This window comes from Camelina sativa, chromosome 18 (genome assembly GCF_000633955.1).
Source record: "Camelina sativa cultivar DH55 chromosome 18, Cs, whole genome shotgun sequence".
In the NCBI taxonomy this organism is placed as follows: domain Eukaryota; kingdom Viridiplantae; phylum Streptophyta; class Magnoliopsida; order Brassicales; family Brassicaceae; genus Camelina; species Camelina sativa.
The window spans coordinates 9972540-9989825 of NC_025702.1; the positions used below are offsets into that span (position 1 = coordinate 9972540).

Sequence of the window (17286 nt, forward strand, 5' to 3'; positions counted from 1 at the left end):
CCACGACACCTGAAAGTACAAAGACTGCTGTTCCAATAATCCAATATCAGATTTAGAAAATGTCGCCAAGCTTTCTTGAGAGCTATCCAAAAGAATCAATTTTCCATCACACAGGTTTGGACTTTGAGATTTAAATTTCTTATTATACTTCTAAACTTGTATGTCATGATCTTATTGTTTGTAGATAGTGCTGAGCATTTTGGAGGATTGGATCATTTGCATCACAAAGGTATTGAACAGAACTGTGCGGTAAACTAAAGTAGACAAAACAAGATACCATATTTATGAGAAAAATGTTCCATTCAAAAGAGAGAAAAGATCTGAAACAACACAAGTGATAGACAAGTTACTATACTAATAATAGAAGAGAGGAACAAAACCATAATAAAACCCCCTTAATGTAGCTAGCTAATTAACACTTCCTAAAAGTTATTACTAGACCATAACCTCAAGTTCAATGGCTGTGCAGAAGAAATAAACTAGATCAATCAAGTTACATCGACTCAAGAGACAAATCAAACATTATCAGACACCAAAATTAAGAAAGAAGCTTAGTATGTCTCAAGAGCAAAGCAGAGTACACCACGGCACCTGAAAGTCCAAAGACTGATCTTGTCCTTGGCTTTTTAGTTGTTATCCTTGACGACATCGTTCCACCCCCAGTTCAAAGCGTAGTTCAAGGTTCCATGTCCAGTTTCCTTCTCCATCGGCCATAGCTTGAAACGCAAACCCCACTTTTCACATCTTTGGTTCACAAGAATCGTTCCCACACCGATAGTCTCATCTATGGCTCGAGACTCCCCAGGCGTCAAGAAGTCGTTTCTGATTAGCTGCTGGAATGGAACTAAGAGACGGCTCTGGGCTGATTTGACATCAGTCGTTGTTAGACACCTCTCAAAGATCAGCAAAGGGTTTGGGGAATCAGCTCTCATTCTTCTCATCACCTGAAAAATCCACTCAGGGGCCTCTGTATCCGTCCTCGTTGGGAAAGAAACAACCTTTGCTTTCTTGAATTTACCACTCTTCTTCTGTTGCACGGCACGCCTCTTGCGACTTGTTGTTGTCTTCTCCTTTAGGCATGGTTCGTAACTAGGGTCGTTCGCCTCTGTCTTCTCAGACTTAGCCGTGTTGTAACCGAGGAGTAACGAAGGGTAATTATAACAACGAAGGTTCAGGAACGATGAAGACGACCCATCCAAGTTTCGTCGTACCAATCTCTTCTCAAAGAGTCTCGTCGCCTCATCACTCTCTCGGAGGTAGTCGTAACCTTCACAGACAATCATAGATTTCCCCTTCTTTGCACGTAGTAGCTCCGCATCTAAAAAACTAGGGTTTTGTGTGTTTTTCGTCTCGTGATCATCATCGAGCGATGAAGAAGAAGACATCATAGAAGTCCCATTAGGGTTTTGTTGTGTGTATCTTCTATTCACCAAAGACGATCTTTTCTTCCTCGGGAAAAGATAGAAGAAACTCTTATCGCTATCTTCTTCTCCACGACGAAGACGTTGTTCTTCTTCCTGAAGCATAACAGCAGTATCCACAAGTAAAAAAAAAAATTCGACCACATATCCTCCGTGAGATGATTCATACTCATGGTGATCGAATTGAAAGAATCTCTAAAAGTTGTGAGAGTGTGAAAGACGTACGTACGTGATCTGGAAGAAAGGAAATTGTTATTGAGAGGAGAGAAACTAGCGAAACTGAAAGAGCCGTCTCCTGCCTGGCCTTATATACTTACATGAATGAGGGTTAGGGTATTTTGTTTTTTCCATTCTTGTGTTTGAGTTTAGTAGTTTAATTATTGTGATTAGTAACTAATTATAGCCGTTGTGGTCAAGTTAACATGGATGATTAGCAGCGTATTGCTATAATTACGATTTAGTCCCTATTTGGTATTTCCTTTTTCCGAGAATGAGAAGAGAAGTAGTGAAAAAAAAATAGGAAGTTTCTCTACAGCTTCGTTTTTTGTTTCATTTTTGTTGTTGTTGTTGTTGTTGTTGTGTATTTAATTTTATTATTGTGTTTTGGCATTTACATAATTCGATTTCATAAAATAACATACAACTCCTCAGTGTTTTACTCCTGAACTAGCCTGATCGCGCTTGGAGCCTTGCAATTGCAAAGCAGGTTTGTCTAACGTTACTTCACCTTTTACGTCATGTAGAATTGTTAACTGAATGAGCTATCTTTTGAAACTGTGAAGGCATTTGATTTGTTGATGCTATTGCTGAGTTGGATACTGATTCTACGATTCAAGGAAGTGAGAAGAGTGAAACAGGGGCAAATGCTGAGGTGGTACAAGTGGATGAGTCAACAAAGAGGAGTGAAGACTCTGAGTAGACCAGAGGCTTTGCTGTTACGGAGTCTACTACTCTTCATCTCTATATATATTGAGATTTATGCTGGCTGATGATTGATGGTATTGTGAAGAAGACGCTATGAGTACTCTAAACCTTTAACAATGGTGGTGCGTCGTGAGCTCGGTCCGATAGAACGTGACGATGAGGTGTTTGTTGAGGTTTCCAAGTTTCATTAGGTCGATTGCAACATAGGAGTTGATTTTGCTTCGATTCAAGCTAAAATATTTCATCTGACCATAAGCTGGACTTTAATGCCTACAAGGTGTTCGACAAAATGCTTCTGGGGAGAAGAAGGAAGCAACAACGTAAGCAGAGAAATCGCCTTAAGGCATGACCGTTTTAGCTGTTTCTCACGTTGGATCCAATTGGACTAAGGAACCGATTTTTAAGTATTAGAAGAGACCGAGTGGCTGCGATTATAGGACAATCACTATCTGAAACTCTGCAACTCACCATTGAGTTCTTACCCTGTCAGTTTCCTTACGAGTTCTTGAACAGCAGGAATACGTGTGGATCCACCAACAAGAATCACCTCATCAATATCCAAGAGTGCTTCAGGTGCTGCAGTTCAGGTGTGTTCATGTTGACATCTAATCTTCACGTTTTCTTGTCATAATAATTACATTGTACTTTAATGAGCTATATCACTAAAAGGCTATTTGGCTTCTGATTTCAGGCTGGTGTTCTATCCGGAGATGTGAGGGACATTGTTCTTCTTGATGTGGCGCCACTGTCACTTGGTTTGGAAACTTTTGGTGGTGTCATGACCAAGATCATTCCAAGAAACACCACACTTCCAACTTCTAAATCAGAAGTCTTCTCAACTGCCGCAGATGGACAGACAAGTGTTGATATTAATGTGTTACAGGGTGAGAGAGAGAGTTCGTAAGAGATAACAAGTCTATTGGCAGCTTCCGTCTTGATGGTATCCCGCCTGCACCACGTGGAGTTCCACAAATCGAGGTCAAATTTGATATTGATGCCAATGGAATTCTATCTGTCAGTGCTTCCGACAAAGGCACAGGAAAGAAGCAGGACATCACCATTACTGGTGCTAGTACCTTGCCAAAGGATGAGGTCTGTATCAAAATTATATAAAAGCTGCTTCACTTTTTTCCTATTCATGTTTAAATGATTCATATTGGTTGTGGGGTGTTGTTGCAGGTAGACACAATGGTGCAAGAAGCAGATAGGTTTGCCAAGGAAGACAAAGAAAAGAGAGATGCGATCGACACAAAGAACCAGGAAGGATAATTTGATTTGTGGGCAGCAAATGAATGGTAAGAGTCAAATTTTGCCTTTTAAACACATAATTGAAGCAATATTGTGGAGCACAAATTGTCCATAGAAGCAGTGTTGTTACAAAACATGTACAAAATAAATCAAATCTCTCTCAGCCTTTCACAGAGTAGTTTAGACGTTCCTTATCAAGCAGGCGCAAGTTAAGATACCTACATAGTTAAATTGTACAACAAACACAAGACCAAATAATATATATACACAGACGATTGCGGTGTTATGCAGCTCTGCACACATCAGAGGCGGAGTCCGTGGTTCTTAGGACTCTGAGGAACGCTGCTTGCTCTGCCCCAGTACCTGCGCTCTTCATTGCATCCACACCTACCATTACCACCACCTGAGTTATGTGCGGTTGTGTATAATTGGTTAAAACCGTGACCCGGTGAGTCCCCCCAGCCTGTGCCTCTGGGAAAGTCTAAAGGTGCTGGTGGTCGCTGCCTGTTAAGAGGCTGCAGGTATGCATTGTGGTGGTGGTTTTGTGTCTGAATCTGCTGTGAGATGTTTGGACTGCTATGTACTCTATGCATTGGGTAAAGCCTGCTCAACTGGTAGCTGTTGTTCTGAAAACTCGTATCAGGCTGCTCGTGACTGTATCCATCAGGTGATGATTCTGATCTGGGAGAGGAGCAAGTAGAGACGGTGAAGGAAGGCCGCGTTTTGATGGGAGCACGAGGAGCAGAAACACTCTTGGGTGTGCGAAGGATACCGTTGATGGCTTCAATGTAACGTTGCTCAATGGTCTGTGGCTCGATGGTGCCTAACTGATGATTCTCGAGAACAATCGGGTTTGCAGGAAACAAGAAGGTTCTGAGTTTAGGGGTTTCGTGACGGTTATATTCCTCTATCATGTGTTTGACATCTTCATCAGATTTTACAGAGACTAATGCATCAAGATCTTCGGGAATGATCTGGTATTTGAGGACTACATCGTTCTCTGTGATTGCCGTGAGTCTCTTCATGAGTTCTGTGTGGCATTGGAAAAACCCAAAAGATGGATCTTTATTCTGAGAGATTACTAAGGGAGAAGAAGAAGAAGGAGTTTGTTTGTTGTTTTAAAGATTTTACCGGAGAAGGAGATGTCAGGAGAGACAGCAATGACGCGAGTCTCGCCGCCGACGTATTTGAGAATGCCGTCGCATGGTCTAGGGAGGATTTTGCCGCCAAAACTGCACATGAACTTCACCTTACTCTTCGCCGATCTCTCCTCCGCCATCAATATCTCTCTTTTCTTGTTCTTGTTGTTGTTTTGGATGGGACTAAGAATTATAAAACCCTCCCTAAATTGCAGATTTGTTTTTTTTTTTTTTTTTTTTTTTTTTTTTTTTTNGGTTTTGTAAAACTAAATAAAAAAAGTATAAATGATGGGAAGAAAAAGATAATCGAATGCAAATTGAAACCCCAATAATAATAATTAAGAAATTGATGCTCTTTATAATCTCTTCCTTCTTCGTATTATTTAGATTAATGATTTGGAGATGTTTGAGATAATAATATGATAGATTTTGATGAAGAAGGAAGAAGAAAGAAGAGAAGTAAAAGAGGTTGATCAAATTGAAAATTCGGGAATTATTTCTGAGATCTTTGCCAAATCAAAAAAAAAAAAATGAAGAAGAAGAAGAAGAAGAAGAGGAAAGGTATGTTTTGAAAAAAAGCAAGAAAACAGGAGCAGAAGAATCCACGCCCGTAGGATATTTTGAGATTGTTAGATTTTTTAGCTATTTCTGGAATTTTACCAAGGAAGCCATTTGCTATATAACATCTTCAATGTCTTTTTCAGTTCATAACTAAGATCTTATCATATCATTTTAATTTTGACAGGTAATTTCGTTCATTTACCTTGAAACAATGGAACATATCGAAATCAATAACACGTAAAATCTGAAATGTTTTTGGGTTGTAACTCCGTTTTTTGCACAAGGTGAACATACAAAGATATGAACCAATATGCACTATATATATAGTAAACAAAAAAACCTTTCATTAGTTTCTTCTTGCAAAAGATAAAAAACCTAACTATGTTGTTGTTTCCCACTTTTTTTGCCTTTCTTCTGTTTCTGCTTCAACTGTGTCAAACCTGCTGCTGTGATCTTCACATTCCCGACAAGAGCTGCCATCAGCTCTGGATCCGTACACGCCTTCATCAGCTCTTTCTCCCTTACTGATGCCTCCGACATGTGTGTAAACAGATTCATTGCAGTTTTTGCAGCTGCGCAAATCACAAAGAAAACAACATCAATACAATCCAATAGCATCACACTTATGACGACTTTGATATTTGGAAGAGAATGGGCGTCTGTTATTACCTTTTCCTTTCTTCATGCTGCCTGGAATCGCTTTGACTCTGTATTTATATGACTGAAGAGCATTGTACGGGCCGCACACCGGGACCGCATATAAGAGAATGTCGGTTGGCAACGGGTTACCAGTTAGGTAATCGACATCAATCAGTTTTTCTTTCTCTTCATCCCCAACCTCATGGATATCCTCTTCTTCCATAACCACTTTGTCCATGTCTGAAGTTTCTTTCCCATGACAATCCCTAGCAAGATGTCCGACCTTCTTACACCTATAACATATTTTCACAGCATCATCCGTCTCTGCACCAAAACCAGACAACCATCAAGATCATATATGGTGCCACTCTAATCAATGCGTAGGAGAAGAAGTAGTGTCAGACAAATGAAAAGATCGAAAAGTTTACCTTCAGTAGGTTTCTTCTCTTCGGTTACAGCGACCTTTGCCTTCTGTGATTCAGCATCATTCTTCTGTGGTTTTCCAGAAGACTGCATAGGGAAGACAAATCAATTTTACCCATATAAGTCATAAAATACTGATAGAATAAGAATTGATGGAGAATCCTATTTGGAAAGTACTTACTGCCAACAATGCCATTCGAATTTTTCTTTCTTCTTCGTCTTGATCAGCATACTTCTCCTTCATTTTCTTAAGTTTACCCCTTTGCCCACGGCTAACTTTTTCCCCAGCTGGCTTGTTATCAGGTATGTTCTTGTTGACTTTGTTTGAAGAAGTAACATCCTTTTCTTTTCGTTGCTGCTTTTCTTGTCCAGCGTTACCATCAGCAGCAGTGTTACCGCTTTGGCCCATCTTAAGCTTTCTTCTCTCAGCTTTTGACATGTAGGGCTTATCTCTCACTCCTGCTTTTTTCTCTTCCTGTTTCATCTCCTCTTCCATTTCGTCCTTTAATGTCTCTATTGTATGGTTCTTGCTGGCCACAGTTGCAGCACCAAGACCAAGGGTTCTGTCAAGTAGATCTTCGAGCTGCGAGGTAGCTGATGCAACATTTTCTTCAGCAATACCAGAGACATTCATGTCCAAAGAAGAAGTATCTTGGCTCAATGCTGTACTTGATTCCGGTAAATTAACTTCTACTGGGGCAGAAACCGCTTCATTCACTGGATCGTTCTCTGACTCAGCATCTGAATGCTCATCAGGAGCATGCGTTTCCATTACTACATCATTCATTTCTTCTTCTTCACCTCTTACCCTTCTCTCATTCAAATGAGCTCCCAAGGAGCTCTCGTCCAAACGAAACAACAATCCAAAACCCATGATGAGTGGGTGTGGTGGAAGGAAGTTTTTCTTACCTCGTATCATGAAACTTCCAACTGTAAGGTATTCTCCTGTAGGAGCTGTTTTAGTGACCTGATGAGGATAAACCCACCATGCACTAGTAACAATCTTGGAATCCCAGGCCTGACTATGACAAACCTGCATCGAATTATTTTTATATGTTTGCCATCAAGACATTGCACCATATTCACACAATTCAAACAACTAAGATGGTAGAGGAATTTGCTTACGGTAAAACATCCAGCTTGGTTTAAAGTGAGAGGAGGTACATTCTGATCAGGTTTATGGTTCTTTATCACAGTACTAGATGCTCCATGAAGCTCTGCGTGTACATACCTAAGAAAGCATGGTGAAAAGAAACTTATGATAATGTTTGAATATTTGATACCAACACAAAGACTAACCAAATAACTCGGTACATGAAAACTTACAGATCTCCTTTTGACATGTAACGTTTAACTATCATCTCATTTTGCTGAGCATCACGACCACTGATGATCAAGTAGTTCTCACTGCTAATGAACCAATTGAATTTCTCAAACCAGTGGACTTTTCTCATATGTGAAATAGTTGCAACCACTTTTTCCTTTAAGAAGAAGAATATGATTAGTTAACTGCGAGAAAGAAATCAATAAACAAGATTAACAGCGACGAACTTGGAAGCTTACTTGAGAAAGCTGGTGGCGTGTCTTTTTTTCAGCTGCTCGAAAAGCCTTTTCATGAGCAGAAACAGTCTTCTCCTGTTTGCTTTCTTGTTTCTTCTTCATTTCATACCAGCGCCTAGCATTACCATGCGCAGATAGTGATAAGTCAACCTCCACCTATAAAAACCACATATAATGCCCCATATGTCAGAACAAGAAAGAAGATGAGCTTTGTGTATATAATCAATTTGGGAAGAGATTAACACCTTTTCCACTGGGAGCGTCTTCTCATCGTCATCCATTTCATCGAGATTGTTGCACAGCAACAAGGTCATGCAATTCTTCTCTAGATAAAGTTTGTCAATAAGTCCAGCAACAGGATTTCCTAATTTTTTTTCTTCCTTGACCATGCGAGCTAGATCATCCCATCCCATACCCTTTGCAAGAGCTACACGAACAGCTAATATGGCAGCATCTACGTCTTCTAAGTTGTACTCAATTAATTCAGCCATATTAACACAATGGTTGACTTCTTTCTTCAGAACTTGAACACGGTGTTCCTACACCATCAGTACAGAAACATTGCAATTAAGATAAGTTTTAAAGAAGGAGAAAAGGTACACAGCGATCTATGGAAATGGAAATTCCAACCCAGTACATCAATAAATATCAATACCACAAACCTGATCCTGGCGAATCTTATTGAGTTTCTGACTGGCAGAATCTTCTTTTGCCTTTTGTTGCTGTTCAGACCTTTGGCTCTCAATTTTGCTGTAGAACTCATCTAAAGCAGCATCGAAAGTTTCAAACTTTTCATAGACTCTTGATTTGAATTGATTTAATAAGATTGAACAGAACTCGTCATACATCTGCAGACAACCAGGTAAAATAAAAATAAAATCTATAAATCCATTGCCCTCATAAAACAAAATATAAATGAAGAGGCATAGAGAGTCAAATAGTGACCTTTTTAAGACCTCCTGATTCAGAAGGCGTGTCATTTGCCAAAATTTGTTTTTGCATAAGAATATAACCTTCAGGAACTTTTTGACCATTTATAATATCTTCAAGCCAATCTTCAAAAACGATCACCGCTTGAACCAATAACTGAATCTCATTATCATCTAACTTCTTGTCTTCTGAAAGTTTGGTAGTTGGAACAAGACCAGCATCAAGAATAATGTGCTCTGACAGCTGTGGCCCATAGCCTAAAGCGTCACCAAGGATATTCTTCAAGGTATATTGTTTGGCACCCGTAGAATCATTAGACTTCCCACCCTTTTTGCCACCAGTCTGCTCCTTTGGTTCAATGTGTTTTGCCTCATGATCCTTAAGCGAGAAAGCAGTAAGTGATTCCTGAAGCTTTGAAACAGTGGTTCTTTCAAAAACTCTACATATCTCTATCGGGTAACGGTGACGAGACATGATAGCAAAACCCTTATTGTCATCTCTGCAGAGATGAAAGTAAAATTATTCACTAAAAAGGCCACACCAATTAAGGTAAACAGAAAATGTATCTCGAAGCAGCAGGTTGAGAAGTTCAACTAACCTATGTGACCGGAGGAGTGTCATGATCATATATTCAGAATCAGTAAGAATTATGTTTCCTTGAGCATACAACTCCAAAATAACATAGTGTGCATTAGCACCTAGCCCAAACTGGAAGACAATGATCTGGTGCCAATAACAAAAGTTAAAACCAAAACAACGCAATAGAAGCAAACCAAAAACAAAACTCCAAAGTCCACCATACCCTATCGTAACCAAGCTGTCGTACATCTTCAAGCCTCCTAGTCCGGATATGTTTTCTCAACTTCAAAGTAAACCCAGAGGGAGTATTACTCTTATCCCTACACAATTTGTGAGAAAAAATAATCATTACTACCTCCCAAATCCAAAACCTGAAAACATAGATGAATAGAGATGAAGCTTTTTACCGAACATAAGCTGTGGTATGCAAACGAACACCACTTTCCATAAGAAGCAAAACTTTCTCACTCTCTCCAGATTCTGTGATACCGCTACTATTCAAGAGCTTGAACATATACGTCTGCACATCAAATCGGAGCAAAATCAAAAGATTAAGCCCTAACTGAAATCGAATCAACGAATTGGTGTTGGAATTTGAAGATGTTCGGCGTATTCAAGAAGTTTATTACCTTGGGAGATATATCATACACGTTAGAGCATCTCATACCGATCAAACGCTTCAAGCACTTTACCTCTGCGGCGACGTCCGCCGTGTTCATTCGCACCTTCACCATTTCTTAATCTCTCTATTTTGTCTCTCTCTCTCTCTCGAAGGTTTGGAAATTTGGTGATTTCACTGGAACGAATCGAAGAAAGGTCAGTGCTGAGCGTAGACGAAAGAAGAAGAAGAAGAAGAGAAATTTGGGAGCTATTCATGTATGTTGGGCCGAAGAGAAGAAGGCCCTAGAAGCCCAATATCAAATTCCATCATTAGATGTCTAATGATGATTACATGCCACTCAATTAGGTGTTAAGAAGATGATTAATTGAAATTGACAGGGGTATAATAGAGTTATCGAAAATCTATACTAATAAAAAGTACGAGCTATAAACTCTTAAAGACGTCCACATAAGATTTTAAACCTCCAATTGTGATTAGACACTTCACTAATTAACATTTTCTAAAATCTTCAGAATTTTCTATATTAAGAATTATTTTAAACAACCAATCAGGATTTGACACGTCATTCATTAACATTTTTTAAATTTCCAAAATTTTTTAGAAAAAAAGAAAATTTTAAATTTATTGAAATAAAAGAACTATGCACAATATCCCACATCGGCTAGAAAATTTTTAGATAATGGTTCAGAACCAGTATAAATAAGATTAATATGCTTCCAACAACGAATGAGCAGGAAAACTCGATTTATCAGGCGTCCAAGTTTAAAAGTATATTCGGTTTGATCAGTTATTTATTTGATCGAATTAAAACTTTAAAAAGTTTGAAAAAAAGAAATTATAATATTTAAAATTTTGAAAGTTTTAATATTATAAATATTAAAACTTTTAAAAGTTCTTAGCTTTTAAAAAGTTTTTAAATATTATAATTTTTAAATTTTAAAAGTTTAAAATATTAGAAATATTGAAACTTTTGAAAAGATTCAAAATTTATATTTCGAAACCTTTTAAAAGTTTAAAATATGATAAATATTTATGTAAAACATAAATTATCTTATTTATCTACGTTTGTGCTTTTTATTTCTTATGAGCTGTAAAACATATTTTTGTGTATGATTTTATAGATAAGTTAATATTTTTTCATTAATTTTTTATTTTTATCTTATTTTTTATTTTTATGAGAAAAGAAATGATTTTGTTCTTAGTTTGATGGATTAACAAGTTGTGTGATAGTCTAAAAAAAGGTTTTTTAGTGGAAGAAAGTGAAGAAGTTGGCGAGGATGAAGAAGAAAAAGAGTATAGCGAAGAACCAGACGGTAAAATTAATGATGACGATTACCATAAAATTTGACAATAGAAATGACAAGAAATAATATGAAGAATAAGAAAACATTGAATAAAAAACACAAAAACATAGGTGGTAGCGATCAATTAAATATGAAAACGAGTTAAATTCATGATGAAAAAATTGTTTTGTTTTTCTGGTGGTCAAAGAAATGGTTTAGGATATGTGAGGTCATCAGTTTAATTCGTCTCGCCTGGATGTCTAGTTAAATTCATAATTTTTTTGTTATCAGATTTGATTTTATAACACAACCGATTTTTATATTTCAAAAAATTGTGTATCTGAAATTTAACTTTTTCCTTAATACTAATTTAATTTTTTTTATAAGATAATATTTTACTACCGTCATCAATCATATATATTTTTCATCAAAATATATCAAATATACCCACGCGTAGCGTGGGTTCAAAACCTAGTACATTAAAAAGATCCAACATCGATTAAAAAGATATTTATTTTTTTTACCTTTTATATTCTTAAGTAAAACATATTTAAATGAAACCAAGTAAATGACATCAAATATATATATAAAAAAAACTTTTGTTTTTAAAATTCAACCATATTCTAAATTAAATCATAAGAAAATGACATCAAATATATAAAATACAAACTTTTATTTTTAAAAATATAGTANTTAATGATGACGATTACCATAAAATTTGACAATAGAAATGACAAGAAATAATATGAAGAATAAGAAAACATTGAATAAAAAACACAAAAACATAGGTGGTAGCGATCAATTAAATATGAAAACGAGTTAAATTCATGATGAAAAAATTGTTTTGTTTTTCTGGTGGTCAAAGAAATGGTTTAGGATATGTGAGGTCATCAGTTTAATTCGTCTCGCCTGGATGTCTAGTTAAATTCATAATTTTTTTGTTATCAGATTTGATTTTATAACACAACCGATTTTTATATTTCAAAAAATTGTGTATCTGAAATTTAACTTTTTCCTTAATACTAATTTAATTTTTTTTATAAGATAATATTTTACTACCGTCATCAATCATATATATTTTTCATCAAAATATATCAAATATACCCACGCGTAGCGTGGGTTCAAAACCTAGTACATTAAAAAGATCCAACATCGATTAAAAAGATATTTATTTTTTTTACCTTTTATATTCTTAAGTAAAACATATTTAAATGAAACCAAGTAAATGACATCAAATATATATATAAAAAAAACTTTTGTTTTTAAAATTCAACCATATTCTAAATTAAATCATAAGAAAATGACATCAAATATATAAAATACAAACTTTTATTTTTAAAAATATAGTATAACATTGAATCATAAATTATGTTTTGAACCAAAAGGTGTTATACCCCAATGTATCACATGTTAATTAGTATCCACATTTAGGCCTATCAATTAAACCAAAGTGCGTTGGGCGGATGCGATTGCGCGAGTCTAAATATTTTAATTAAAAACATATTTTATATATACTATCATAGAATGATTTTCTATGGGTTAAAAATATTTAAATCCATCACAGAACGAGTTTAAAGCATGACGGATTTGAACTATTAAACCAACACTAAAACTATTAACTTATTTCATATTTCACATATATATATATATATATATATATATATATATATATATATATATATATATATATATATATATATATATATATATATATATATATATATATATATATATATATATATATATATATATATATATATATATATATATATATATATATATATATATATATATATATATATATATATATATATATATATATATATATATATATATATATATATATATATATATATATATATATATATATATATATATATATATATATATATATATATATATATATATATATATATATATATATATATATATATATATATATATATATATATATATATATATATATTTATAAACATAGTTTGGGATTGATCAAGTTACAATTATATCCATATTTATTATATGAACTACATAATATACCAACACGTCAAAGAAAAAACAATAGTATACTGGTTCAACTAAAAAGAAAAAACAATAGTATACTGGTTCAACTAACACTTAAAAATTTAATTAAAAAAATATATTAAAATATAATAAAAATAAAATTTATTCTACGTACCGTAGCTTCAAACCTAGTGATAAGTTAAATGGAAGTATAAATCTCATACTATGATATCTCAAAATGTTTAATCTCCTTTGTTATCTCCAAATGTTTACTTGCAATACTAAGTTACTAAATTATGTATGCTCAATGGATTAAATAAAAAAATACCAAAAATTTAATTTTAATATAAAAATAAAAACTATTAAAAAATATTAATACGATTATAGTAAACTACACAATTTTTAATGGTTCTTTCAAATCTAACCCACACTAAATCAATAAAAATATTATTTGTATTGCAAATAAACCAAAATATAAAAATATATATAATAACACTGTAACATCTCTATATTAAATTAAAAAGAAAATTCAATTATTTTATAATCAAAAAATCGTAAAAATATAGACACCAAAACACTAAAATAGTAATTTTGTCTATCCCTTATCCTCTTTTTCTATTTTTTTCAAATTATATGCTATTTACTTAATTTGATTGTAGATTTTGGTTATTAGGCAAATTGACCCATATATCTACTATAAAAAAAATATATAGATACAAAAAAAATTATCCCGGTGGTACACCCCCCGGTCAGGCTTAAACAAACATTGGGTGGGCCTAAGACAGGACGCCGATAAAAAAAAAGGTAATCAGAAATCTCTCGATCGTATTTCGAGTGGAGGAGGAGATATGCAATTGCTGGCGGCGCTAAATCCGGCGGCCATTTCCAGGACGCCGCTACAAGCCCTAGATCCTTCTTCGTCATCCTCCTCTTGTCTTCTTTCCTCTGCTCAGGTGATTTCCCCCCTCCCCCCCCCTCCTTCGAATTTTCGATCCGTTCTTTCTTCTTCTCACGCTTGTTTTGTTAGTATTACTAATTGTATCGATGTCTCTGATTCGAAACTTTGCAGAGTTTGAGCTCGCAACGCGGTTTTGGTCTCCTCGTAGCTAGGCCTCGACGGGGATTACCATCTACGTCTTTATCGAGTCCACAGCTTTTCCGACGATCCAAAGGTCAGATTACGAATATCTCGATGTTGATTCTATTATTCATTCTTTGTCGTCACTAGGGGACAAATTCTATGATCAATGAAATTTCGACTGTAGTTTCTGAAGACAAATCGTATGAATCTTGAAATTTCTATTGAACTAACAGAGACTTTGTTGTAGATACATATGCTTAGTACTTTGACAGCATAAGATGTCTTTCTTGCCTTACTAGTCTCCTTGGAAACTTGGGAAGGTCAAGTTTGGTGTTGTGATTGCATCGCGCTTTGACATGAAATAATTTGTTTCGTATCGCTATCATCTGTTTTTATTTGGGTTGCTTTAGGATTATATTTCAACTGTAGTTTGTGAACAAATGCTTTTCTGGTCCCATCTCTCTGTCAGACATTATAAGGTTACAACGTTTCTCCAAACGAATTATGTATGTATGTATTCGTGGCTTCTTGTGTGCGTATCTTCTCCAGGAGAAATGGTTGATTTGTGGATTTTTGCAGTTGTACAGGCAGTAGCAACCCCAGACCCAATCCTGGAAGTACCTCTAACGGAGGAAAATGTAGAGAGCGTTCTGGACGAAATCAGACCATACCTTATGTCTGATGGTGGTAATGTGGCGTTACATGAGATCGATGGAAACATTGTGCGAGTTAAGCTGCAGGGAGCGTGCGGATCATGCCCAAGTTCTACTATGACAATGAAGATGGGTATTGAGCGTCGTCTAATGGAAAAGATCCCTGAAATAGTTGCTGTTGAAGCAGTTCCAGATGAAGAGACTGGCCTAGAAATGAATGAGGAAAACATTGAAAAGGTTAGATTTTTGCATTTGATCTCTAGCTTATGTTCTCTCTGCACATGTGGCTTTGTGATATCACTTGCTCAATCCATATATTTTTGGTCTAGTACTGTTTTTTACGCCCCATGAATCGAACAAGGAAACCATTGAGAAGACTAGTCTTGGTATAAGCTCTAGGTTGCTCTCTGCATATGTGGTTCTGTTATTACCTACTCTGTGTAAATGTCTGGTACTGGCAAATGCTAAATGTATTAAACCGAGATTATAAGTTAGCAAGACGAATCTTCTGTTTCTTGTGATATCGTTACTGCTTGTTTACGTACGTACGGGGCTTTTTGTGAGTCTACGAGCAAGTAAATCTTCATGTCCAAATCCTTTGCTGTTAAAAGCGGTTTGTCTGACCATCATGTCTTAAACTTTTGGAGTTTATGTTTGTGGTGTTAACAACGCTTTGTGGGCATATATATATTGTTTAGGTACTGGAAGAAATCAGGCCGTACTTGATCGGAACAACAGATGGATCGCTTGAACTGGTGGAGATTGAAGATCCGATAGTGAAGATAAGAATCACAGGACCTGCTGCTGGAGTCATGACAGTTCGAGTAGCAGTCACTCAGAAACTCAGAGAGAAAATCCCATCAATCGCAGCTGTTCAACTTATATAGAAAAAAACATACTCTTTCCTTTGTATTGTATTAGCTCCTTGTGTATAGTGACAGTTGTTGTGCATAGATACTTATTACTGTGTTTTAACATTTTGATATTTTATCCCCAAAATAAAGTTCAACTTAAAACCACAGAGCTCGAAAACACAACCTTGTATATTGTGATCTTAACTTCAAATAATCACTTATTAATTTTCAGAATGAGCCGATCTTTTTCATTTATCTCCTTGGCTCTCATCTTCTACCTCTTCCTTCATCACCACCTTCTCGTAGCTTCTCAATTCGAAGGATTCGATGCTGAAGACGACGATGTCTCCGACGATTCCTCTCACCTTCACCACTCTCTCCCTCCTCCTCTTATCACTCAGTCTCACTCATCACTCCCCGATCTGGAACCCGAACCGGAACCCGAACCGGAACCCGATCTCATCCCTGAATCAGACACCGAGCCTCAGTCCACGCCATTTGAATACTGGGATGAAGACGAGTTTGAAGGACTACCGACGGAGGTAGAGACACTTGAATCGCCATTGATTACAGAAAACATCACTACTCATGCTGATTCGAAGACGTTAGATCTCAACACTTCTTCGGAAGCTCAAGACGATGCTACTAGTACTACTGATCCGTTGATGAAGAAGAAGACCAAGTCGTACGCGGTGGAGATCGCTTGCGTTTGTTTCCTAATCGCTCTCACGATCAACTACTTCGTCGGCAAACGTGAGAACGAGAGGCTCGCGTTAGCTTGGGCGGCTAAATTCGCTTCCAAGGATACAATATTCCAGAAGAATTTCAGTTTGTTAGGAGTTAGTGAAGGAGAGGATTCGCCATTGTTGTTGAAAGAATCGTTGAATGTGTTCAAATTCTACGCCAGTGGTCGTAAGTATTGCCATGGATTGTTAGCTACCATGGAGCTTAAGAGCAGACACGATCTCATCTCTAGGCTTTTTAATTTGGTGGTTCCTTGTAAAGATGAGATTACTTTTGAGGTTTATATGAATGAAGAAACTATGGATCAGGTTGTGTTGGCTGTTGTGAGGAAGAAGGCTGTGAAGACGATGATAAAGGAGACGAAGGATTTGCGGAGATCTGCTTTGATTCTTCCTTTTGGGAGGAAATGGGTGTCAGAGGAGTTAGCTGTGATCTCTGAATCCAAGGAAGTAGCTGCTAATATGATCACTGACTCTGTGCTTGATCTGGTGAGATCAGTTTTCATCTTCTTTTTTTTTTTTTCTCTATAAGAATTCTCCATTTTGTTTGATGATTGATGATACCTCCTTATAAGCTATATAGTAGAACTGACCGTATCTGTGTATTCAGTGGTGAGTGATATTG

At 36.1% G+C, this 17286-nt stretch overlaps 4 protein-coding genes, 1 long non-coding RNA gene and 1 pseudogene across 6 annotated transcripts in view; 3 read left to right on the forward strand and 3 right to left on the reverse strand.

Annotated features, from left to right (window-relative positions):
• On the reverse strand, positions 482-1526 carry LOC104763312 (annotated as a pseudogene).
• Positions 2430-3899, forward strand: LOC104760980. Its single transcript, XR_002036416.1, has 4 exons — positions 2430-2932; positions 3037-3437; positions 3525-3640; positions 3885-3899. It is a non-coding gene; the product is annotated as an uncharacterized LOC104760980 (long non-coding RNA).
• On the reverse strand, positions 3604-5358 carry LOC104760979. The gene is made up of 2 exons (XM_010483987.2): positions 4725-5358; positions 3604-4623 (listed from the first exon to the last, which is right to left on the reverse strand). The coding sequence occupies exons 1-2, from the start codon at positions 4870-4872 to the stop codon at positions 3896-3898; spliced, it is 876 nt and encodes a 291-aa protein (XP_010482289.1). The 5' UTR covers positions 4873-5358; the 3' UTR covers positions 3604-3895.
• Positions 5525-10263, reverse strand: LOC104760981 (nuclear export mediator factor NEMF-like). Its single transcript, XM_010483989.2, has 14 exons — positions 10054-10263; positions 9832-9944; positions 9648-9744; positions 9444-9568; positions 8861-9344; positions 8578-8763; positions 8161-8454; positions 7919-8071; positions 7682-7836; positions 7481-7586; positions 6537-7388; positions 6361-6442; positions 5963-6256; positions 5525-5865 (listed from the first exon to the last, which is right to left on the reverse strand). The coding sequence occupies exons 1-14, from the start codon at positions 10156-10158 to the stop codon at positions 5669-5671; spliced, it is 3243 nt and encodes a 1080-aa protein (XP_010482291.1). The 5' UTR covers positions 10159-10263; the 3' UTR covers positions 5525-5668.
• Positions 14050-16083, forward strand: LOC104760983 (nifU-like protein 2, chloroplastic). The gene is made up of 4 exons (XM_010483992.1): positions 14050-14283; positions 14400-14502; positions 14991-15301; positions 15763-16083. The coding sequence occupies exons 1-4, from the start codon at positions 14179-14181 to the stop codon at positions 15949-15951; spliced, it is 708 nt and encodes a 235-aa protein (XP_010482294.1). The 5' UTR covers positions 14050-14178; the 3' UTR covers positions 15952-16083.
• The window catches only part of LOC104760982 (uncharacterized protein At5g49945-like), a 2970-nt gene continuing 1743 nt past the window's right edge, over positions 16060-17286 (forward strand). Inside the window, exon 1 of one of the 2 annotated variants that reach the window (XM_010483991.2) lies at positions 16060-17150. In XM_010483991.2, the coding sequence (XP_010482293.1) occupies positions 16152-17150 (999 nt within the window). In that variant the 5' untranslated portion in view covers positions 16060-16151. The remainder of the gene's footprint in view (positions 17151-17286) is intronic. The other variant, XM_010483990.2, reaches the window with a different exon arrangement.